This window comes from Schistocerca piceifrons, chromosome 11 (genome assembly GCF_021461385.2).
Source record: "Schistocerca piceifrons isolate TAMUIC-IGC-003096 chromosome 11, iqSchPice1.1, whole genome shotgun sequence".
NCBI lineage: Eukaryota > Metazoa > Arthropoda > Insecta > Orthoptera > Acrididae > Schistocerca > Schistocerca piceifrons.
This window is the reverse complement of record NC_060148.1, coordinates 78,963,711-78,990,081: the sequence shown is the minus strand read 5'-3', so window position 1 is coordinate 78,990,081 and position 26,371 is coordinate 78,963,711. Positions and strand designations below refer to the sequence as shown.

Here is a 26,371-nt window from a genome sequence, read left to right as displayed (position 1 = left end):
CTGCTTCTGCCTCGAAATTTAATGTTGTCCTTCTGAAAACTTTCTGCAGCTTCTTCTGCTTTTTATAGTTCATTTTTTTTAATTACTTGGTTCCTGTTTGCTGTGGATTTCTTTTCCCAGACACACTTGAAGATCTGTTTTGTTGGCTTGTTGTCACTGATTTTGTTTAAATCAATCTTCTTTTTTTAGTGTTTATTATTTTTTCTATATATTCACGTATTTCATTATTGCTTCTTAATTTTCAGGCTATTGTGCTTTTATTTGACAAATTTTCCTTCTTCACTCTAATATTATACAGGGCTATTACAAATGATTGAAGCGTTTTCATAAATTCACTGTAGCTCCATTCATTGACATATGGTCACGACACACTACAGATACGTAGAAAAACTCATAAAGTTTTGTTCGGCTGAAGCCGCACTTCAGGTTTCTGCCGCCAGAGCGCTCGAAAGCGCAGTGAGACAAAGTGGCGACAGGAGCCGAGAAAGCGTATGTCGTGCTTGAAATGCACTCACATCAGTCAGTCATAACAGTGCAACGACACTTCAGGACGAAGTTCAACAAAGATCCACCAACTGCTAACTCCATTCGGCGATGGTATGCGCAGTTTAAAGCTTCTGGATGCCTCTGTAAGGGGAAATCAACGGGTCGGCCTGCAGTGAGCAAAGAAACGGTTGAACGCGTGCGGGCAAGTTTCACGCGTAGCCCGCGGAAGTCGACGAATAAAGCAAGCAGGGAGCTAAACGTACCACAGCCGACGGTTTGGAAAATCTTACGGAAAAGGCTAAAGCAGAAGCCTTACCGTTTACAATTGCTACAAGCCCTGACACCCGATGACAAAGTCAAATGCTTTGAATTTTCGGCGCGGTTGCAACAGCTCATGGAAGAGGATGCGTTCAGTGCGAAACTTGTTTTCAGTGATGAAGCAACATTTTTTCTTAATGGTGAAGTGAACAGACACAATGTGCGAATCTGGGCGGTAGAGAATCCTCACGCATTCGTGCAGCAAATTCGCAATTCACCAAAAGTTAACGTGTTTTGTGCAATCTCACGGTTTAAAGTTTACGGCCCCTTTTTCTTCTGTGAATAAAACGTTACAAGACATGTGTATCTGGACATGCTGGAAAATTGGCTCATGCCACAACTGGAGACCGACAGCACTGACTTCATCTTTCAACAGGATGGTGCTCCACCGCACTTCCATCATGATGTTCGGCATTTCTTAAACAGGAGATTGGAAAACCGATGGATCGGTCATGGTGGAGATCATGATCAGCAATTCATGTCATGGCCTCCACGCTCTGCTGACTTAACCCCATGCATTTTCTTTCTGTGGGGTTATGTGAAAGATTCAGTGTTTAAACCACCTCTACCAAGAAACGTGCCAGAACTGCGAGCTCGTATCAACAATGCTTTCGAACTCATTGATGGGGACATCCTGCGCAGAGTGTGGGAGGAACTTGATTATCGGCTTGATGTCTGCCGAATCACTAAAGGGGCACATATCGAACATGCCTAAAAAAACTTTTTGAGTTTTTGTATGTGTGTGCAAAGCATTGTGAAAATATCTCAAATAATAAAGTTGCTGTAGAGCTGTGAAATCGCTCCAATCATTTGTAATAACCCTGTAAATTCAGTGACAGACATCCACTCATGTAGAGGCATTCTGGTTTTGCTGCCTTGTTCTAATGCATTACTATATGAATTTTTTAGATGCACTTTTTATTGTAAATATTTTTGTTATTTCATATGCTCCTGTAATTATCTATGTCCTTTCTTTTATGGCACAATTTTCTTGAATTCTCTCTCTTCGGTACTGTGCTTATTTTTTCCTGATATTTACTACCCTAGCTGCGTCATTTTTCGCTTTTAAAACTGGTAAAATACCATCTGGTCTGATTATGGAACCACACTGTGCATCACAACATGGACTTGTATCCAGGAAGACTGGTTTCAGATCCCTATCTGGCAACCCATCTTTGTTTTCTACAGTTTCTGTAAACCAGAGGTGAATAATGGGATAGGTCCTCTAGAAAGGACACAGCTGATTTCCTTCTGCAGTAGAAACTTGTGCTCAACCTGCAATAACCCTATCGTCAAAGAGAGACAAAGGTGTAAAATGTAGAAAAACGTAAAATGTGGGAAATAATGTTTTAAGCTTTAAAAGTTATATACAGGATACCCACTTGCATTTTCACACTTTATGTATGATATGTGCACATAATAGGCATCAAAATAGTTGTTACGGACTTGTTTATTATCTAACAGAAACAGCTGGTGTAACTGGAACTGATAACTGTCTAGGAAGTAGAAATGTTTGACTTGATTTCGCACACCATAATCGATGTTTCTGGAAAGCCTGCATCTGTCATTCATAATTTAAATAATGAAACACTGTACTAGTTACATGTTTTTTCATACTAAGCACAACACGTTTTGAAACTCTCTCGTTTTCAAGTGCAAATATGTACATAAATATTTTGTGTGGTGTTTGCTTATGTGTTGTTCTGCGTCTCTCACACTGTAGTCGTCTTTTTGAGGTTATCAGCTACAGTGCCTCCTCAGTTATGTAGAAAACCACACACACGCAAACTATCACTCACATTGTTTGTTTGTGTAACATCACAAAAAATACATATGTGAATACTGCACTTGACAACAAGAATAAATTCTCAAAATATGTTTTGCTCAGCACAAAAAAATATATAATTGGTGCTGTGTTTAAACCAAAAATGTTAGAGTGAAGCAAAGTGAGTTAGTTATGTTGTCAACTAGCACTACAAGTGGTCAAATGCCAAAAAACACTAAATATGGTTTGACAAACGTGTCACGATGATGACAACAATTACGAAAGTGCATATGCACAGTAGAGAGAGTTTGGAAATGGTTGTGATTGGTCACGATATCTTAATACGAACGAACCTACTTACTTCCATCAGCTACCACAGCAAGTAGAGTTGGCAGTGGCAGGAGATAATACACAAATTGTTCCAACTTTTACAAATTTACTGGTTCAAATCCACTGAGTAGAGTGCCCTGGTGTCAAGAAACTTAACCACATAATGTTTGAAAACACTATTTGACGGCCAGTATCATGCCAGCGTCATTTTCTGTCCTTTTTTTCTCCACAAACATTTTTTCATATGTGTAAATTACAGGATAACTATAAATATATTGAAGAAAATTGGATGCGAATTAACATTTTGGATATAGGAAATTTGATGGAAGCAATAAAAAAAATGTCGTAAACTGTGGGAAAATGTTAATTCCGGGAACATAAAAATGGGGTTATACTGTATTCTTACTTTAACACATTGTGATCATTTCGAGCATTTTGTGCTAACCATTGGGATTTTTGTTATTATTATTATACCACATGGCATTAAAAGCTGTTAACAGTTTGAGATCCAACCACTTAGAATAAATTTGAGCCCAGAAAATGAGCCTTTTATGCCATTATTTAAAATGTCATTGGCACACTGAGGCAACAAAAGCCATAGGGTCCTTCCTAATATCGTGTCGGACCTATTTTTGCTGGTGTAGTGCAGCAGCTCGATGCGGCATGGACTCAACAAGTCATTGGAAGTCCCCAGTTGAGCCATGCTGTGTTCGTCGCCGGTGCAGGATTTTGTGCACGAATTGACCTCTCAATTATGTCCCATAAGCATGGGTGTACACAGAAGATATTCCCAGTTTTTCACTAGTTTATTGTTTTATTTAATGAGAAATGCTGCATGTTTTCTCGGATTGTACAAGTGCATTCTTGTATTTAAAATGTTTATTAAAAGCAGTTTTTCACTGGTTTACTGTTTTATTTAATAAGAAGTGCTGTCCTGCTCCCCCCTGGTTCAGATCCTGGGTACGCCCTTGCCCGTAAGTGTTTGATGTGATTCATGTTGGGTGATCTGGGTGGCCAAATCATTCACTCAAATTGTCCAGAATCTTCTTCAAACCAATCACAACGACATGCCACACTGTCATCCATGAAAATTCCATCATTGTTTGTGAACACAAAGTCCATGAACAGCTGCAAATGGTCTCCAAGTCATCGAACGTAAACATTTGCAGTCAGTGATCCAATCATTTGGACCAGAGGACCCACTTAGAAGAAAGATTAAGGAAAGGCAAACCTATGTTTCTAGCATTTGTAGACTTAGAGAAAGCTTTTGACAATGTTGACTGGAATACTCTCTTTGAAATTCTGAAGATGGCAGGGGTAAAATACAGGGAGCAAAAGGCTATTTACAATTTGTACAGAAACCAGATGGCAGTTACAAGAGTGGAGGGGTATGAGAGGTGAGCAGTGGTTGGGAAGGGAGTGAGACAGGGTTGTAGCCTATCCTCGATGCTATTCAATCTGTATATTGAGCAAGCAGTAAAGGAAACAAAAGAAAAGTTCAGAGTAGGTATTAAAATCCATGGAGAAGAAATAAAAAGTTTGACGTTCGCCGATGACGTAATTCTGTCAGAGACAGCAAAGGACTTGGAAGAGCAGCTGAATGGAATGGACAGAGTCTTGAAAGGAGGGTATAAGATGAACATCAACAAAAGCAAAATGAGGATAATGGAATGTAGTTGAATTAATTTGGGTGATGCTGAGGGAATTAGATTAGGAAATGAGACACTTAAAGTAGTAAAGGAGTTTTGCTATTTGGGGAGCAAAATAACTGATGATGGTTGAAGTAGAGAGGTTATAAAATGTAGACTGGCAATGGCAAGGAAAGCGTTTCTGAAGAAGAGAAGTTTGTTAACATGGAGTATAGATTTAAGTGTCAGGAAGTCGTTTCTGAAAGTATTTGTATGGAGTGTAGCCATGTATGGAAGTGAAACATGGACGGTAAATAATTTGGACAGGAAGAGAATAGAAGCTTTTGAAATGCGGTGCTACAGAAGAATGCTGAAGATTAGATGGGTAGATCACATAACTAATGAGGAGGTATTGAATAGAATTGGGGAGAAGAGGAGTTTGTGGCACAACTTGACAAGAAGAAGGGACCAGTTGGTAGGACATGTTCTGAGGCATCAAGGGATCACCAATTTAGTACTGGAGGGCAGAGTGGAGGGTAAAAATCGTATAGGGAGACCTAGAGATGAATACACTAAGCAGATTCAGAAGGATGTAGGTTGCAGTAGGTACTGGGAGATGAAGAAGCTTGCACAGGATAGAGTAGCATGGAGAGCTGCATCAAACCAGTCTCAGGACTGAAAACAACAACAACAACAACAACATTTCTACCACCTTTCTGGCAATTTGTGGACACCATGCCAATAGAAATGTTCATCTTTTGAAGTAAACCAATCAGATATCCAATTTTCGACTTCTTCGTAGGAATCGAAGTGTTCCTCAGCCAATGTGTGTCCCATTGATGAAAAAAAAATGGTAGTTGGAAGGGGCCAAGTCTGGTGAATACGGCGGGTGGGGTAGCAGCTCCCAGCCAAGTGTTCTGATTGTATCCTGAACCAGTTTTGCTTTGTATGAAAGTGCATTGTCGAGTAAAAAAATTACTTTGCCATGTCTTCTGGCCCATTCTGGTCTTTTTTCGATCGATGCATATTTCAAATTGATCATTTGTTGTCTGTAGCGATTAGTATTCAAAGTTTCACCAGGTTTTAGAGGCTCACGATACACCACACCTTTCTGACCCCACCAAACACAGAGCATTGTCTTCTTACCAAATCGATCTGGTTTTACAGTCGGTGTTGATAGTTGTCCCGGACTAACCCACGATTTTTCCCGTTTAGGATTCTTAAAATAAATCCATTTTTCGTCTCCAGTAACAATTCGATGCAAAATTGATTTTCTTTCATGTCTTTGAAGCAAAATTTGACAAATGGTTTTTCGGTTTTCCATCTGTCTTTCATTCAATTCATGTGGCACCCATTTTCCACACTTTTGGATTTTTTCCATAGCTTTCAAACGATCAGAAATTGTTTGTTGTGCAACATTTATCCTGTGCAAGCTTTTTCATCTCCCAGTACCTACTGCAACCTACATCCTTCTGAATCTGCTTAGTGTATTCATCTCTTGGTCTCCCTCTACGATTTTTACCCTCCACGCTGCCCTCCAATACTAAATTGGTGATCCCTTGATGCCTCAGAACATGTCCTACCAACCGATCCCTTCTTCTGGTCAAGTTGTGCCACAAACTTCACTTCTCCCCAATCCTATTCAATACTTCCTCATTAGTTATGTGATCTACCCATCTAATCTTCAGCATTCTTCTGTAGCACCACATTTCGAAAGATTCTATTCTCTTCTTGTCCAAACTATTTATCGTCCATGTTTCACTTCCATACATGGCTACACTCCATACGAATACTTTCAGAAATGACTTCCTGACACTTAAATCAATACTGGATGTTAACAAATTTCTCTTCTTCAGGAACGCTTTCCTTGCCATTGCCAGCCTACATTTTATATCCTCTCTACTTCGACCATCATCAGTTATTTTGCTCCCCAAATAGCAAAACTCCTTTGCTACTTTAAGTGCCTCATTTCCTAATCTAATTCCCTCAGCATCACCCGACTTAATTAGACTACATTCCATTATCCTTGTTTTGCTTTTGTTGATGTTCATCTTATATCCTCCTTTCAAGACACTGTCCATTCCATTCAACTGCTCTTCCAAGTCCTTTGCTGTCTCTGACAGAATTACAATGTCATCGGCAAACCTCAAAGTTTTTATTTCTTCTCCATGAATTTTAATACCTACTCCGAATTTTTCTTTTGTTTCCTTTACTGCTTGCTCAATATACTGATTGAACAACATCGGGGAGAGGCTACAACCCTGTCTTACTCCCTTCCCAACCACTGCTTCCCTTTCATGTCCCTCGACTCTTATAACTGCCATCTGGTTTCTGTACAAATTGTAAATAGCCTTTCGCTCCCTGTATTTTACCCCTGCCACCTTTAGAATTTGAAAGAGAGTATTCCAGTCAACATTGTCAAAAGCTTTCTCTAAGTCTACAAATGCTAGAAACGTAGGTTTGCCTTTCCTTAATCTTTCTTCTAAGATAAGTCGTAAAGTCAGTATTGCCTCACGTGTTCCAGTGTTTCTACGGAATCCAAACTGATCTTCCCCGAGGTTGGCTTCTACTAGTTTTTCCATTCGTCTGTAAAGAATTCGTGTTAGTATTTTGCAGCTGTGACTTATTAAACTGATAGTTCGGTAATTTTCACATCTGTCAACACCTGCTTTCTTTGGGATTGGAATTATTATATTCTTCTTGAAGTCTGAGGGTATTTCGCCTGTTTCATACATCTTGCTCACCAGATGGTAGAGTTTAGTCAGGACTGGCTCTCCCAAGGCCGTCAGTAGTTCCAATGGAATGTTGTCTACTCCGGGGGCCTTGTTTCGACTCAGGTCTTTCAGTGCTCTGTCAAACTCTTCACGCAGTATCATATCTCCCATTTCATCTTCATCTACATCCTCTTCCATTTCCATAATATTGTCCTCAAGTACATCGCCCTTGTATAGACCCTCTATATACTCCTTCCACCTTTCTGCTTTCCCTTCTTTGCTTAGAATTGGGTTTCCATCTGAGCTCTTGATATTCATACAAGTGGTTCTCTTATCTACAAAGGTCTCTTTAATTTTCCTGTAGGCAGTATCTATCTTACCCCTAGTGAGATAGGCCTCTACATCCTTACATTTGTCCTCTAGCCATCCCTGCTTAGCCATTTTGCACTTCCTGTCGATCTCATTTTTTAGACATTTGTATTCCTTTTTGCCTGCTTCATTTACTGCATTTTTATATTTTCTCCTTTCATCAATTAAATTCAATATTTCTTCTGTTACCCAAGGATTTCTACTAGCCCTCGTCTTTTTACCTACTTGATCCTCTGCTGCCTTCGCTACTTCATCCCTCAAAGCTACCCATTCTTCTTCTACTGTATTTCTTTCCCCCATTCCTGTCAATTGTTCCCTTATGCTCTCCCTGAAACTCTGTACAACCTCTGGTTCTTTCAGTTTATCCAGGTCCCATCGCCTTAAATTCCCACCTTTTTGCTGTTTCTTCAGTTTTAATCTACAGGTCATAACCAATAGATTGTGGTCAGAGTCCACATCTGCCCCTGGAAATGTCTTACAATTTAAAACCTGGTCCCTAAATCTCTGTCTTACCATTATATAATCTATCTGATACCTTTTAGTATCTCCAGGGTTCTTCCATGTATACAACCTTCTTTCATGATTCTTAAACCAAGTGTCAGTTATGATTATGTTGTGCTCTGTGCAAAATTCTACCAGGCGGCTTCCTCTTTCATTTTTTAGCCCCAATCCATATTCACCTACTATTTTTCCTTCTCTCCCTTTTCCTACACTCGAATTCCAGTCACCCATGACTATTAAATTTTCGTCTCCCTTCACAATCTGAATAATTTCTTTTATTTCATCATACATTTCTTCAATTTCTTCGTCATCTGCAGAGCCAGTTGGCATATAAACTTGTACTACTGTAGTAGGTGTGGGCTTCGTATCTATCTTGGCCACAATAATGCATTCACTATGCTGTTTGTAGTAGCTTACCCGCATTCCTATTTTCCTATTCATTATTAAACCTACTCCTGCATTACCCCTATTTGATTTTGTGTTTATAACCCTGTAGTCACCTGACCAGAAGTCTTGTTCCTCCTGCCACCGAACTTCACTGATTCCCACTATATCTAACTTCAACCTATCCATTTCCCTTTTTAAATTTTCTAATCTACCTGCCCGATTAAGGGATCTGACATTCCACGCTCCGTAGAACGCCAGTTTTCTTTCTCCTGATAACGACATCCTCTTGAGTAGTCCCCACCCGGAGATCCGAATGGGGGACTATTTTACCTCCGGAATATTTTACCCAAGAGGACGCCATCATTATTTAATCATACAGTAAAGCTTCATGCCCTTGGGAAAAATTAGGGCTGTAGTTTCCCCTTGCTTTCAGCCGTTCGCAGTACCAGCACAGCAAGGCCGTTTTGGTATCATTTTCATCCAATATTGCTTGCAATTTGGCGTCCTCGAACTTTTTTGGTGGTTTACCACGTTCTTCATTTCTTACATCAAAATCATTATTTCTAAACCGTTGAAACCATCTTTTGCATGTTACTTCTGATAGAGCACGATCACCATATGCCTCGACAAGCATTCGGTGCAACTCTGCAGCACTTTTTTTCAAATTGAAACAAAAAACTAATGCTTCCTACAAATCATCACTTTCTGGTACAAAATTCGACATTGTTAACACGATGAAAATATATGATGTTGTTTGTTCCATGACTTGATGTATACTAAATATCTTTGACATATGTCATACCTGCCAAACAAACAAAAATTGAGGTTCGTTCACAAAAATGTTCCCTATTGACACATTTGTATCTTAACACTCATTTCATACCAGTACACCTGGTACTCTTCTGGTTGTGGCTCTTGGGGAAGAATGGGTTGCCATTCCTCCACAGACATTCAGACACCTCACTGAAACTGTCCGAAGCACAGTCGAAGCCAGTGTAAAGGTGATGGATGGAGTATTAGTGTCCAAAAGTAGGAGTAGATTCAAGTTAGTTGATTAACGTCTGGTTTTATGTTTGGTGTGGATCTTGATATTATAGAATTTATTGTGTTTGGTTGTCTTCAAATCAAGATGATTAGAGACGGAGTGCAGACTCGGATGGCGTCAAGTATGGCGAAGGAAATCGGTTGTGCTCTTTCAAAGAAACCATCCCGGCACTTGTTTAGAGTGATTTAGAGAAATCACAGAAAACCTAAATGTGGATGGCCAAATGCGGGTTTGAACTGTCGTTCTCCTGAATGCTAATCCAGTGTGCTAACCACTGTGGCACTTCACTTGGTCTGTTTTGAAAGATTGGCCTATGTTTTTATTATGTGCCACTATTGATACACCACAAATATTGGTTTTCCATCTAATAATTGCTTTAAAAAGATCACAGAAAGCACCAGAGTATAATTGTTGAAGACAGCTGGTGTCGAAACTTCGTGGAAGATTAAATCTGTTTGTCTGTACAGAGGAGAACTGTGAAGTTTGGAAAGTAGGAGTGTAGTACTAACACAAATGGAGCTGAGAGAATGGTTTGTGAATCTTACTTCGATAGCTCAGTCAGTGAGGACGTTATATGTGCAAGGCCCTGTTCTGGGTTTGGTTTGAGTCTGTCAAGCATACAGCTACAGTCGTCCAAGAAGTTCAAAACAGTGCACGGTCTAAGCAGCTTAAATTTTTCAATTAATCACATGCAGTCTCAAGGCACGAATCGCAAACATCACTATCGACTTGACGCCATTTAAATACACACAAAGAAGTTGATGGGAAGTCGAAATACACGTTGCGAGTGTCAGATGGTAAAAAATTCTGGCTTAGACAAAATTCCAGGAAGCCTGATGTTGAACACCAATAATGATTCAGACATACAGTAGTCCTTCCAAAACTAATGACTGAATGATAAAACCATCCACCACAAACTACCAAATTCTTTATACAAAATGAATTTTATTGCATCATATATTACTTTACATTACTGTGGCTGTAATAACAATACCAGCAAAGAAAGAAGTAAACTACTCCTTTACATTGCTACGCATTGCATATTATAATTTCGTTTATAGAACGCACAGTTACCTCTGTAATGTGTGTGACATATTTAAAAATTATTTAGTGCTATATGAGAAAACCCACACACAAATCATATGCAAATTATTCTTCCTGAGAGTTGTCAGACACATTTTCTCTGATGTTTTGCCAGATATTTGCAGCTAGCCCAGACAAATACTGATCATTATGTTTTTCCTGTAGCATCCAGCATTGACAGATAGTGTCAGCTTTTTTCCTATTACAAACAAAAGGATGTTGCATGCCCATTCAAAAGAATGATCTCAAATTATTCTGTTGCTATTTTTGTTTTATCAATATGTATTAGCAGGGATAGTAGAATACAAAGAATAACCTGTACTCCACCAGTGACTGCACCGCCCTGGCCCTCACCGACAGCTACTGCCGTGTAGTGGTGCTGCTCATTCAATGCTTGGAGCACTTATTGGTCATCGTGTTTTACTATCCCTCTTAATACATATCAATAAAGTGAATATTGCCCTAGATTAATCTGGGAACACTCTGCCAAAAGGGCGTGTAAAATTCTGCTTAAAAAATAATTTGGTTTGTGAAACTTCCTCGCAGATTAAAACTGCGTGCCAGACCTGGCAGAAGTAAAGTTGTGAGGACGGGGCGTGAGTCGTGCTGGGGTAGCTCAGTTGGTAGAGCACTTGCCTGCGACAGGCAAAGGTCCCGAGCTCGTGTCCCGGTCTGGCACACAGTTTTAATCTGCCAGGAAGTTTCGTATCAGCGCACACTTTGCTGCAGAATGAAAATCTCATTCTGGCATTTGGTTTGTAATTGGAAACAAACTAATACTTTCTGTTGATCCTGTGTTGTGTGAAAGAGCAGTATCTGTCTGGGTTGACTCCAGTTACACATTGCTAAATGATATTGGAAATAACTGCAGAAACATAAGAGAAAATGTGCATAATGACTCTTAAAAGGGCTGGTCGTAATGACTCTTGAAAGGGCTGGATGGTAAAGTCTCGCACATCAGTTACTGCATACAGGAACAAATTTTGTAATATGTCATGTAACTAAATTGCTGTAAAATAAAAATAAAATGTAGGCAGTAAACTACAGCCTTGTCTCACCCCTTCATTTCTTTGTATTGGCTGTGTACATATGCCTTCTATATCAAAGATTACTAATTCTTCCTTATACAGACTTTTGATAGCTGATAAACTGTAAAGGATAGCACTGTGCTACATTATTCTGCACAGTGTTTCTATATTGAAATGTATAAAAGCATTATGTGTCACCTCGTTAAACGCTCTCTGCTTTCCAGTAAACTGTTTTAAGATGCACTACAGGCCATTAAAATTGCTACACCAAGAAGAAATGCAGATGATAAACGGGTATTCGTTGGACAAATATATTGTACTAGAACTGACATATGATTACATTTTCACACAATTTGGGTGCATAGATCCTAAGAAATCAGTACCCAGAACAACAACCTCTGGCCGTAATAACGGCATTGATACACCTGGGCATTGAGTCAAACACAGCTCGGATGGCGTGTACAGGTACAGCTGCCCGTGCAGCTTCAACACGATACCACAGTTCATCAAGAGTAGTGACTGGCGTATTGTGATGAGCCAGTTGCTCGGCCACCATTGACCAGACATTTTCAGTTGGTGAGAGATCTGGAGAATGTGCTGGCCAGGGCAGCAGTCGAAGATTTTCTGTATCCAGAAAGACCCGTACAGGACCTGCAACATGCGGCTGAAATGTAGAGTTTCGCAGGGATCGAGTGAAGGATAGAGCCACGAGTCGTAACACATCTGAAATGTAACAGTGCCGTCAATGCGAACAAGAGGTGACCAAGACATGTAACCAATGGCATCCCATACAGTCATGCTGGGTGATACGCCAGTATGGCAATGACAAATACACGCTTCCAAAGTGCGTTCACTGTGTCGTCGCCAAAAATGTATGCGACTATCATGATGCTGTAAACAGAACCTGGATTCATCCGAAAAAATTGTTTTGCCCTTCGTGCACCCAGGTTCTTCGTTTAGTACACCATTGCAGGCGCTCCTGTCTGTGATGCAGCGTAAAGGGTAACCACAGCCACGGTCTCCGAGCTGATAGTCCGTGCTGTTGCAAATGTCGTCTTGCAAATGTCCCCATCTGTTGACTCAAGGATCGAGATGTGGCTGCATGATCTGTTACAGCCATGCGGATAAGATGCCTGTCATCTCGACTGCTAGTGATACGAGGCCGTTGGGATCCAGCACGGATTTCCGTATTACCGTTCTGAACCCACAGATTCCATATTCTGCTAACAGTCATTGGATCTCGACCAACGTGTACAGCAATGTCGCTATACGATAAACCGCAGTCGTGATAGGCTACAATCCGACCTTTATCAAAGCCGGAAATGTGACGGTACGCATTTCTCCTTCTTACACGAGGCATCACAACAACGTTTCACAAGGCAACGCCGGTCAACTGTTTTTTGTGTATGAGAAATCGGTTGTAAACTTTCCTCGTGTCAGCACGCTGTAGGTGTCGCCACCGGTGCCAACCTTGTGTGAATGCTCTGAAAAGCAAATCATTTGCATATCACAGCATCTTTTTCCTGTCGGTTAAATTTCGCTTCTGTAGCATGTCATCTGCGCGGTCTAGCAATTTGAAGGACCAATGGTGTAAAAACTGCATCAGTTGTTGAGTGTTCCTTTCTAAATCTGATCAGTTCTTCCACTGGTAAGTCTTCTATTATTGTTTTCAGTCTTGTTTAAAATTCTTTCATAAAGTTTATATGCTGTGTCAAGTAAGACTATCGTTCTTTAGTTTCCACATGCATTTCTTCCTCCTTCCTCTCATATCGGTATTACTTTTGCTTTCTTCCGCGTTTTTGGTGCATTGTTTTGCTTCCTACACGTGTTAAACAAATGTAACCATTTAAGGTGTAGTGATAATTTCCCATATTTAATTAACTCTACATTAATTATTTATATTCCATTTAGTAAAGTCCTATTTATTACAGTTATCACCCATATACAATTGACATCCTATTCTTGCCCACCTGTAGTCAGGGCAGCTTCTGACAGTATTCTGACAACACTCTGTGGTGCGTTCCTCATAGGCCAGCCGAGCTGCAGTTCTACACGAGTGTGGCATCTGTCGCCGTGCAGGTTCCCGCCTCGCTGTTCCTCGTGGACTTCTCGGGAGTGCGCAGGTCGACAGACCTGGGCCTCTTCGTCTCCTTCGTCCTGAACGGCGTTTTCTTCCATTTCCAGAGCATCACCGCGTACGTGCTGATGGACTACATCAGCCCTGTAACACACAGGTGAGGTTGTGCAACACTGTGCAGTTTGGGCAGGTCAGTGCTACAAATGAGGGAGATAGCACTTTATGAGCGTCTAGTTAGTGCTTCTTGTCTGTGAAAATGTGCAACTGCCCAGGATGCTGAGTGAGTTGTGGGCAGGGTGATTGAGAGAGGGACGGACACTCACAGGTGCAATGAAAATATCTGAATTTGTTGCAGTGATTTGGTTTTTGAAAGGCTCGTGCAAGAAAGACGGAGCTACACTTGTACTAGTCTCATAGGATGCAGGCAAGGCTATCAAAAATTAAAAGATATTCAAAAGAAACCATGATATTTAGGAGGTGAATGTGGAATAATGTCAAGGGGAATGGGGAGAGAGAGAGAGAGAGAGAGAGAGAGAGAGAGAGAGAGAGAGAGAGAGAGAGAGACATGACCTAAAGCATAATTCAGAAACATCTCCTTATAGGAAGCCGTCTGAGCTCTGCATCTACATCTGCGTGAATACTCTGCTATTCACAGTAAAGTGCCTGGCAGAGGGTTCAGTGAACCACCTTAAAGCTTTCTCTCTACCTTTCTACTCTCAAACGGCACACGGCAAAAATGAGCACTTTCATCTTTGTGTGTGAGCACTGATTTCTGTTATTATATCGTGATGACTAGATCTCGCTATGTAGCTGGGTGCCAACAGAATGATTTTGCAATTGGAGGAAAAAACTGGTGATTGAAATTTCATGATAAGATCCCTTCACAACAAAAAATGCCTTTGTTTTAATAGTTGCCACTCCAATTCAAGTATCACGTCTGTGTCACTCTCCCCCCTATTTCGCTATAATACAAAACGAGCTGCCCTTCTTTGTACTTTTTCTATGTCATCCGCCAGTCCCATCTGATGCGGATCCCACACCGCACAGCAATACTCCAGAATAGGGCGGACAAGTGTGGTGTAAGCAGTCTCTTTAGTAGACCTGTTGCACCTTCTAAGTGTTTTGCCAATGAATCGCAGTCTTTGGTTTGCTCTACACACAATATTATCTATGTGATTGTTCCAATTTAGGTTATTTGTAATTGTAATCCCTGAGTATTTAGTTGACTTTACAGCTTTCAGATTTGTGTCGTTTATCACGCAACCAAATTTAGCAGATTTCTTTTAGTTCAGGGTCAATTGCCACTTTTCGCACAATACATATATCTTATCTAAATCATTTTGCAGTTCGTTTTCATCATCTGATGTCTTTCCAAGACGGTAAATGACAGCATCATCTGCAAACAATCTATGATGGCTACTCATATTGTCTCCTATGTCGTTAATGTAGATCAGGAACAATAGAGGGCCTATAACTCTTCCTTGGGGAACACCGGATATTATTTCTTTTACTCGATGACTTTCCGTGCATTACTACGAACTGTAACCTTTCTGATAGGAAATCACGAATCCGGTCGCACAACCCAGGCGATACTCCATAGGCACGCAGTTTGGTTAGAAGACGCCTGTGAGGAACGGTGTCGAAAGCCTTCTGGAAATCTAAAAATATGGAATCAATTTGACATCCCCTGTCGATAGCACTTATTACTTCATGAGAATAAAGAGCTAGTTGTGTTTCACAGGAACGATATTTTCTGAAACTGTTCTGACTATGTGCCAATAAATCTTTTTCTTCTAGGTATTTCATAATGTTCAAATACAGTATATGTTCCAAAACCCTACTGCAAATTGGTGTTAGTAATATAGGACTGTAATTCATCGGATTACTCCTACTACCCTTTTTGGGTATTGGTGTGACTTGAGCAATTTTCCAGTCTTTAGTTACGGATCTTTCTGTGAGCGAGTGGTTGTATATAATTGCTAAATATGGAGCTATTTTATCAGCATACTCTGAGAGGAACCTGACTGGTATACAATCTGGACCGGAGGCCTTGCCTGTTATTAAGTGGTTCAAGCTGCATTGTTGCACTGAGGATATCTACTTCTACATTTCTCATCTTGGCAGTTGTTCTTGATTGGAATTCAGGAATATTTACTTTGTCTTCTTTGGTGAAGGAGTTTTGGAAAACCGTGTTTAATATCTCTGCTTTAGTGGCACTGTAATCAGTGACTTCACCGTTGTTATCATGCAGTGAAGGTATTGATTGCATCTTGCCACTGGTGTGCTCTATGTATGCCCAGAATCCCTTTGGGTTTTCTGCTAGATTTCGAGACAGAATTTCGTTGTGGAAATTATTAAAAGCATCTCACATTGAAGTACGCGCCATATTTCGAACTTCTGTAAAACTTTGCCAATCTTGGGGATTTTGTGTCCTTTTAAATTTGGCATGCTTTTTTCGTTGCTTCTGCAACAACTATCTGACCCGTTTAGTGTACCATGGGGGATCAGTACCATCACTTATAAATTTATGTGGTATATATATCTCTCAATTGCTGTCGATGGTATCTCTTTGAAACATTCCACAACTTTCCTACACTTACATGATCAGATTGGAAGGAGTGAAGACTGTTTCTTAAAAAGGCATTAAGAGCAATTTTATCAGCTTTTTTAAATAGATATACTTTGCGTTTCTTTGTGATGCTTGTAGGTGTTACGGTATTCAGCCTAGCAGCAACTGCCTTGTGGTCGCTAATCCCTGTATTCGTCACAATACTCACTATTTGTCCAGGATTATTTGTTGCTAAGAGGTCAAGTATGCTTTCGCAACCATTTACACTTCGAGTGGGCTCATGAACTAATTGTTCAAAATAATTTTCTCAGAAAACATTCAGTACAATTTTGGATGATGTTTTATGCCTGCTGCCGGCTTTAAACATGTAATTTTTCCAGCATATTGAGGGTAGATTGAAGTCACCACCAACTATAATTTTATGAGGGGGTTACTTATTTGAAATGAGACTCAAGTTTTCTTTGAACTGTTCAGAAACTATATCTTCTGAGTCGGAGGTCGGTAAAATGATCCAATTAATGGTTTAGTCCAATTGTCAGGCATAATCTCTACCCATACTATTTCACACAAACTATCTACTTCAATTTCGCTACAAGGCAAACTACTTCTGACAGCAATAAATACTCCACCACCAAATGTATTTAATCTATCCTTTCTGATCACTGTTAGAGCGTTTGAAAAAATTTCGGCTGAACTTATTTCCAGCTTCAGATTGGGTTGTATTAAGTGATCCCTTCTTTTAGCCATGTTGTGTCATAATTTTCATTTTTCGCAAATCTGATTCAGTATCCTATCATCAGTTACTTGATGTACCCATCGAAGCTTGAGCATTCTTCTTAGCACCACATTTCTAAAGCTTCTGTTCTCTCCTTCTCTGAATTGTTTATCATCCATGTTTCATTAATGTACAAGACTGCACTCTAGGCAAACACCTTTAGAAAACACTTCGTAACACTTAATTTTACATTCACTTTTAACAATTTTCTCTTTTTCAGAAGCTCTTCTGTTGCTAAAGCCTATTTGTATTTTATAGCCTCCCAACTTCTGCCATCATTACTTAGTTTTTTCCCAAATAGCAAAACTCATCTAACACTTTTAGTACCTCATTCCCATATTCCCTAAGTGTCACCTGATTTAATTGCAACACATTCCATTGTCCTTGTTTTTCTTTAGCTTGTTACCCATCTTATTACCTCTTTTCAAGATGCTGTACAATATGTTCAGCTGCTCTGCCAAGTTCTTTGCTGTGTCTGACACAATTACGAGGCTATCACTGCGTAAGGTGGCACAGTGGTTAGCACACTGGACTCACATTTGGGAGGACAACAGTTCAAATCTCCATTCATCCCACAAAATTTAGGTTTTACGCGATTTCCTTAAATCTCTCCAGACAAATACCGAGATGGTTGCTTCGGAAAGGGCACAGCCAATTTCCTTCCACAGTCTTTCGTAATCCCAGCTTGGCTCCATCTTTAATGACCGCACTGTTCATGGTATGATACACACTATTCCTTTCTTTTACAATGTGATTGGTGAACCTCAAAATTTTTATTTCATCTTCTTGAACTTAAATTCCCTCTGCAAATTTCTCCACAGTTTCCTTTATTGCTTGCACCATGAACAGATTGAATAACGTCAGAAGAATATTTATTTATCATTCATTTTTCATGTATGATGACATCGCAGTGGTTTTAGGAAACAAAGAATACTATGTAAATAAATTAAGGATTGAAGGTAACAACTTGCCCAATAGTTTGAGGTGCAGAGCCCTTGATATGCACATAAACAAGACAATGAACATTGCTAGCTTTCAATGCTCCACAATTATGAAGTGTACACACACACACACAGTATGTGTAGGCTGCATATGCCTGCTCCATAGTTGTGAAGGAGGATTCATGCAGAAGCGAGCAAAGTTATCTGTCTTGTTTATGTGCATATCAAGGACTCAGCATCCCCAGTTAATTTCTTTACTTCAGGACTTTCCATCATCATAGAATACCATATAGTAAACACATACCTACATTGTTTTAATTGTAATGAGTATTAACCACAGACATCCATGACTAGACTGGCAATACCGTATACAGTATCATTGGTGTCTCAGAAGCCAGCACTTTAGAATCGCAATATGGCGGCGAGTGCAAAGGACATGTAAACAGCTGTTTATTTGCTGATAAAATGGTTGTAAGAAGTGGGAATAAACTAATACGACTATGTTACCTTTAAAATTATGACTTAATTGTAACCTTTCGCACAGAGATGGAGAAGACAAGTACAGGATCATGTATTAATGCAAATATAATTAAAAACATCTTAAGTATTTTTGCTTTTGTACTGTATGTAAGCCTAAATAATTATGTTATAGTTTGTTTATATGAAATACCGGCAGTGTTTAAATCCTTATGTATAAAATTCTCCTGTCACAGTGTTAGTTGCCATACTCCTCCAAAACAGCTCGATCAATTCTGATGAAATTTTAAATGTATATTCGGTACACCTGAGAATCATTTGTAATCTATTTTTCATACCCTTAAGTGATAAGGGTGGTCCACCCCAAAAAAAATTTTCTTATTTTTTGGACAGAACTTTTAATTTTTATTTTTGTATGATGTGGCATTAAAAAATACACACAACCCTAAATTTTCATCCTTCTACCACCAACCCCCTATTTTTAATAGTGATTTTTAGTAATTTCATAATTTTCAGTCCTGGTCGATAACTGATCAATTATCACTTGATCAGTTATCCTTACCAGCTGTCTACCAGTGATAGTCTTTTACTATTCGATAGATAGGTAATTGAAGAAAACATACCAAAAGCAACGACTCGAATACCCCTCTTTGAATAGACGTAACTAGACTGAGAAGTTTAACTAGGTAGCACGCATCATTTACCAAACCGACATTTAGGCCTAGCGCAAGTGCATCGATTTTTATCATACGGAAATATATCATACGATCAAATTCTTTTAGTGGAACAAAGAAGTTCCTATGCTCTCCTTTGTTCCTATAAAAGAATTTAATCATACCATTTTTTACTTACTTGGCCTTATTCATAATGCTGGCGAACATGTTTCGACACGAAGTTGCCACTGTGTTTGTATGCTCGGCTGCAATTGTTAAATCCGTGCGAGCGATCTGCCCTAGAAACGCTAGAACTAAGAGTGGTCGATACTGCCGGACTTCCTCCTAAGCCTTTTCTCACTCCCTACACAATTTTCAGCCATTATTATTGTTTGTATCATGATACAGATAATTTATATGGCAAAACAACGTTTGCCAGGGCAGCTATAACATATAAAGATTTTCAGAGGCAGAACGAAGTTCACTGGGTATAGCTAGTAGTTTATGTATATTTTAAGGGGTTTAATAAATCTGTTATTAGCAGACATAGCTTGATAATGTGTTTTTTAACCACTTTTCTTCAAAGAATATGGTCGTTACAAAAGTGATCATATAAGTAGAACATGCTGTTTGTCATTGATATCGAGTGTTGTTATTCATTTGAGAGTTCTTATGAACACTAAAGTTTGCTTTGAACTCTGAAGTTTGCTTTAAACGTGTATTTATGTAACTTGATGTTCTTCTCATAATGCAGTTCTACAGTGTGTGTGTTCAACTCAACTTGTATGCAATGTTTGCTCTGCCGCAAAAGTTGTTTAGACCAACCGTAAAGCTCACAAAGGCATTTCATTTCAGGAAATCCTAGTAGTGCCATATACAAACTTGTTGAAGCTGCCATCTTCTTCATCAAACTTCAGGCTTCAGTAAAAGAAGCACCTTTGCCAATGTAGTAATGTATGTCTGTGGTATTAACGCTGTCTGATGGTGCCTGCAGGGTGACCGACATGACCACAGCCTTTCGATCACTGTAGAATACTGGAATACTGTATAATACACACTGTGACATTCGCCCGCTTTATTTCTTCCTTGGTGTCGACGTACTGCGTTGCTACACTAGCTGAAAAATGGGGCGGGGGGTTTAAGTTCAACACTGACTACTTTAAATGAAGTAGCAGACAGGTGCTCATTTGCGATTCACAGTTCTTTACTTTCACAATTCACAACCCCCCAATAATACAGTTATATGGCCAGTGCACTATTGTCTCATTAATAGGTTGCAAGCAAACATCAACATACTGCTACAATAGTTTACTCTTGAACATCTACAAACAGTAAAAACGTAACCACATAGTTCTTGCTGCATAATACGGTACATATTGAACGTACACTGTCACTGTTTTAGCACGCAGCCTATTACACTTATTTCACAGTTAAGTGGCTGCATTGTTTTCGATCTAACCAATACGGGTTCCTCATCCGAAACTCGGCCGTGGACTGGCTGTCTCGGGACAAAAATCGGGCCCTTATATATATTGTCACAATAATAGGTGCTGAAACTATACATTGTTTGACGTTAAAGTTACAGCAATTACAATTAAAGTATACCTCATTCTATTAACTGAATATATCAAAAAAGTCTCTTGTTTTGACAGTTTCTTCTACCATAGAGGTTAGGCCGAATTATTTGTTTAAATAGTGATATTATCAGATATTGTTACGCGAACAATACTTTTGACAAAACTCGTAATTACTTTGGAATTAAGAGCTGGCTTTGCTAACATGTTTTCGAATAGAGCCAAATAAATACTTAAAGAATGCCATTAGTTGTTCTTCCAAATGTTTATAATTAGTACAGAATTTATATTTGTTAATAAGTCAACAATAGAATTTGAGTTACGAAACAATTACTGATTTCGCCCAATAACAAAAGATACTGACAAGGAATAGTCAAAATAAATTAGAAAATCAACTACATACATAAAACTGAGCACAAAATTAAATCTGATGCTGCATTCTTTAAAACTGAGGGCCAACCTTTCTCTTTTATGAAGATGCAGATTATACTCGTGTATGTTAATGGTAATTAGACATGAAAAAATGAATTTTAAGAAGGTAGATGGCAAAACAAGAGGTGAAGTAAAAATATACCAGCTTGCTTCGTCACAACACATACCTATAGTAAATAAACTGGAAGCAGTCTTGATCGCATAACTTTTGTAATGAAGTGACCGGTTTCGATATTTTTATAAGATTATCTTCAGACCTACAATAAACAGGAATTGATATAAACATATAAAGGACGAAATCATATATTAATAAAACAGTAAATAACGCTGATATAAAATGAATGTCTGCCGGAGGCGGTGGTGCATGGCAACCCTCTTGCTGGTGGCTGGTGGTGTACTGCAACGTGAAGAACACCAGCCCCTAATTAAATACATGAAGCCCTGCCCACCATCTCCAGCATAACGTCATGGATAGCCAATCACATAAGTTGCATTTCTGCCACTTAAGAAAGTAACGTGGTAGTTACTGTAAGTCATTATTACCATCTATAGGACTTAAACACATTAAAATCTTATAGCTTATAAAATATAGTGTAAAAAGGTAATTACTGCAAGCTAAACAGTGTAGCCCTCTATCGTGTACTGTTATCAACCAAACCAAAGATGATGGCAAGGATGCCACTGTAGTAAGTGGCTACCTACTCGTCTTACTAGGGCTAAAGATGATCTTATAAAAAGATTGAAACCGGTCACCACATTAAAAAAATTATGCGATCCAGACTGCTTCCAGTTAAACTCGCGGTACAAGAAAGATCGGGAGAACGAGGACAGGCAAAAGTTAGTAGAGATTCATGCTGCTGTAAAAGGAGCGATGCGCGAAGCATACAACCACTACCACCGTCATAAGTTAGCAAAAGATCTTCCTGAAAACCCAAGGAAATTCTGGTCTTGCGTAAAATCGGTAAGTGGGTCGAAGGCTTCCATCCACTCACTCACTGACCAGTCTGGCCTGGCAACGGAAGACAGGAAAACGAAAGCTGAAATTTTAAATTTAGCATTTGAGAAATTTTTCACGCAGGAGGATCGTACAAACATACCGCCGTTTGAGTCTCGTACAGATTCCCATATGCAGGACATAATGATAGACGTCCCTGGGGTTGAAAATAAATAAACCGCCAGCTCCTGATGGGATGGGATTCCAATTCGGTTTTACAGAGAGTTCTCTACTGTATTGGCTCCTTACTTAGCTTGCATTTATCGCGAATATCTTGCCCAACGTAAAGTCCCAAGCGACTGGAAAAAGCACAGGTGACGCCTGTATATAAGAAGGGTAGAAGGAAAGATCCTCAAAATTACAGACCAATATCCTTAACATCAGTTTGTTGCAGGATTCTCGAACATATTCTCAGTTCAAATATAATGAATTTCCTTGAGACAGAGAAGTTGCCGTCCATGCATCAGCACAGCTTTAGAAAGCTTCGCTCCTGCGAAATGCAACTCTCCCTTTTTTCACATGATATCTTGCGAACCATGGATGAAGGGTATCAGACGGATGCCATATTCCTTGACTTCCGGAAGCATTTGACTCGGTGCCCCACTGCAGACTCCTAACTAAGGTACGAGTATTTGCGATTGGTTCCCAAATATGTGAGTGGTTTGAAGACTTCTTAAGTAATATAACCCTAGTACCCTGTACGTTGTCCACAATGGTGAGTGTTCATCGGCGGTGAGGGTATCATCTGGAATGCCCCAGGGAAGTGTGGTAGGTCCGCTGTTGTTTTCTATCTACATAAATGATCTTTTGGATAGGGTGGATAGGAATGTGTGGCTGTTTGCTGATGATGCTGTGGTGTACGGGAAGGTGTCATCGTTGAGTGACTGTAGGAGGATACAAGCTGATTTGGACACGACTTGTGATTGGTGTAAAGAATGGCAGCTAACTCTAAATATAGATAAATGTAAATTGATGCAGATGAAAAGAAAAAAGGTTTCCGTAATGTTTGAATACTCCATTAGTAGTGTAGCGCTTGACACAGTCGCGTCGATTAAATATTTGGGCGTAAGATTGCAGAGCAATATGAAGTGGGACAAGCATGTAATGGCAGTTGTGGGGAAGGCGTATAGTCATCTTCGGTTCATTGGTAGAATTTTGGGAAGATGTGGTTCATCTGTAAAGGAGACCGCTTATAAAACACTAATACGACCTATTCTTGAGTACTGCTCGAGCATTTGGGATCCTTATCAGGTCGGATTGAGGGAGGACATAAAAGCAATTTAGAGGTGGGCTGCTAGATTTGTTACTGGTAGGTTTGATAACCACGCGAGTGTTACGGAAATGCTTCAGGAACTCGGGTGGGAGTCTCTAGAGGAAAGGAGGCGTTCTTTTCGTGAATCGCTACTAAGGAAATTTAGAGAACCAGCATTTTTGACTGCAGTACAGTTTTACTGCTGCCAACTTATATTTCGCGGAAAGACCACAAAGATAAGATAAGAGAGATTAGGGCTCGTACAGAGGCATATAGGCAGTCATTTTTCTTTCGTTCTGGTTGGGAGTGGAACAGGGAGAGAAGATGCTAGTTGTGGTACGAGGTACCCTCCGCCATGCACCGTATGGTGGATTGCGGAGTATGGATGTAGATGTATTTATAATTATTACAGATCACTTTTTTCCTGTATAAGAACTATTTTCTTTAAAACGTTAAGCATACCTATAGTGTTGTAATTTGAAGGAGTATTAACACGGTGCGACTGTGTCCGCAGTGTGGCCAACACGGTGAAGCGTGCGTTCCTCATCTGGCTGTCGGTGCTGCTGTTCGGCAACGCGGTGACGATGCTGTCAGGCCTGGGCACGGCGACAGTGATCGCGGGCGTGCTGCTGTACAACAAGGCGCAGGACATCGACCGGCGGAGGCGGCTGCGCCACGGGCCCGGCGAGGTGGGTCGCGGGGACGCCACGGACAAGTAGAGTGCTGCCGTAGTCCCTCTCTGTCAGCTGTGCCGCACCGGGTTGCATGCATTTGGGGAAAGCATCGTGTAGAAGCTGGGACACAATATGTGGACACGCTGTACCTTACCTTCTGAACATAAGCATGTGTGGCTGGCTGCCTGAGACTATTACACTTGTCATGTTTCCATTGTGTCTTAAATCCTCAGTTATCCCACCTCCCCTTTCCCTTCCCAAAAGTTACGTATCATAATCACCATCAGCATCACAATCATTCGATTTGACGCCACTTCGAAACCTGCACGTCGATGGGGATGAAATGATAATGATTAGGACAACACAACACCCAATCCCTGAGCGGAGAAAATCTCCGACTCAGCCGGGAATCGAACCCGGGCCCTTAGGATTGACAGTCTGTCACGCTGACCGCTCGGCTACCGGGGGCGGACATGAACGGTCTACCCGACAGGAGGCCCTAGCCACACGATATTTCCATTTTCCATCATCATCATCAGTTTTCTACTGTATTATCAGGTCCTTTGTGTCACTGTGGTGGTGCATCCCTTCCTCCTCAATGTTGCGGTATTTGCTGCCATCCGGCACAATAGCCGAGGTCTGACATTTCTTCTCTGCTCACCTCCCCTTCCATAGACCACTCTTTTTTTTTAACACTCAGTTTTTGACAGAATTTTGTAAATAAATGAACATAAAAACAAAACAACACACAATATTTTAATTGTTCTAGTTCCATATGTGTTGAATCTCACACTTGGCAAGCTGTGAAAATTTCATGTCTCTACCATCAGTACTTTTTTAGAAAATGGGTCATTTATTGCAAAAAATGTAGTTCAGAGGTATTGAGGTTTAAAACTTTTTTGTTACAAAATTCTTATACAGACTTACATTTCTGCGTCTTTTGTGCACTAGAATTGCCCTGGCCCATAGTCTGTGTCTTCTTCAGTGTCACAACAGCCCAGTGCTTGCCTCCTCCTTTTCTTTCTTGCTTCTTTTGTCATTTGCTGATTAGCTAACTCAGCCTCACATACATGAAGCTCCTCCAGTTCCCGCAGTCCTTTAGCTGTGTTCTGTCCAAATCTTACCCCTAACTTCTCCACAACCTTAAGTCTTTCATAGTTCCCTCAATTAAAAGTTATTACAGTATCAGACACCATTAACTGTAGAGTCATAAGGCTGACAAATATATTTTTAGATACACGCCACCACACAACATTATTGAAGGACTCATTCGCATTCTGGGTCTTCCCATGTAAACACTTCTTTAGTAGCTCAGGATTTGCCAAATCTCTGTAAATAGGTTTGATTGCCTCCATTACTGACGAAGGAAGAGAATGTTTGTGTGTAAATTCATGCAGGGTGCCAGAAAATTCAGATTGCCTATATTTACACCAAGTGTTTGGTAGAGGTGGCTTTTCATTGGTTGATATTCAATGAAAGAAAGTACTTCAGAAGAAAATGCAGGTCTCACATATCTGTTACCCACAAATTTGTGTTTCTTGCAGTTACTTTTATGCTTAGTCATTTTCTTTACGTATAAAAAGCAGTAGAAGTTAGCTTCTACAAAAATAGCCGATAATCACACTACTTTCAACAAAAACTAGTATCATAAACAAAGGGCTGATTTGTTTATTCGTAATGCCAACTTCTGAGACGTAGCAGTAGGCACAAAACAAAGCATTTCACAGCCTTCTAGACTGTGTAGTTCCCAAGGTATGACTGCTCAACTGTGGCAGTATATCCGAAGCTGCAAAATTTGACAGTCACACATCAGCATTCAAAATATTATTTGAAAATCTCACAATTGTTTGATTTTAATGTATTATATACCAAAATGTTCAGGAAAAGTCCAAAGTACATTATGGAGAAGAAAACAGAAAATGTCAAATTTCACATACAATGTCCCCTTTTTACATGTCCCAGCCAGTTTCTTTCCCTTCTTTTTATCTCACTCAGCAATGGTATCTGCTCTTCCAATCTCCTCAGCACCACATTATTAATCAACCCATCCATCTCCGCCATATCTGCATCTCCAAACAATACAGCCTTCCTCACTGCTCATGTTTCAGCACCTTGCTGGAGGACACTCCATCTGAAACACTTTATCAGACTACCCCTCAAACATTTGTCCATATTGGTATAGAAAACTGTCCTTTTATTACAAAACTAGTGATCCACCCTGGCTTCACAAGGGTAAGGCTAGACAAGCTGTCTAGTGTGTTGGTAATATTGTTTACAGGACAGGCACTGTGTAGAGTTG

At 40.0% G+C, this 26,371-nt stretch overlaps 1 protein-coding gene across 2 annotated transcripts in view; it reads left to right on the top strand.

The window, feature by feature from the left end:
- LOC124720505 (solute carrier family 35 member E2A-like) overlaps nucleotides 1-26,371 on the top strand; it is a 142,197-nt gene that overhangs the window by 63,617 nt on the left and 52,209 nt on the right. For both annotated transcript variants that reach the window (XM_047245863.1, XM_047245861.1), the window contains exons 6-7: nucleotides 13,685-13,888; nucleotides 23,913-24,087. In XM_047245863.1, coding sequence (XP_047101819.1) covers nucleotides 13,685-13,888; nucleotides 23,913-24,087 — 379 coding nt within the window. The remainder of the gene's footprint in view (nucleotides 1-13,684; nucleotides 13,889-23,912; nucleotides 24,088-26,371) is intronic.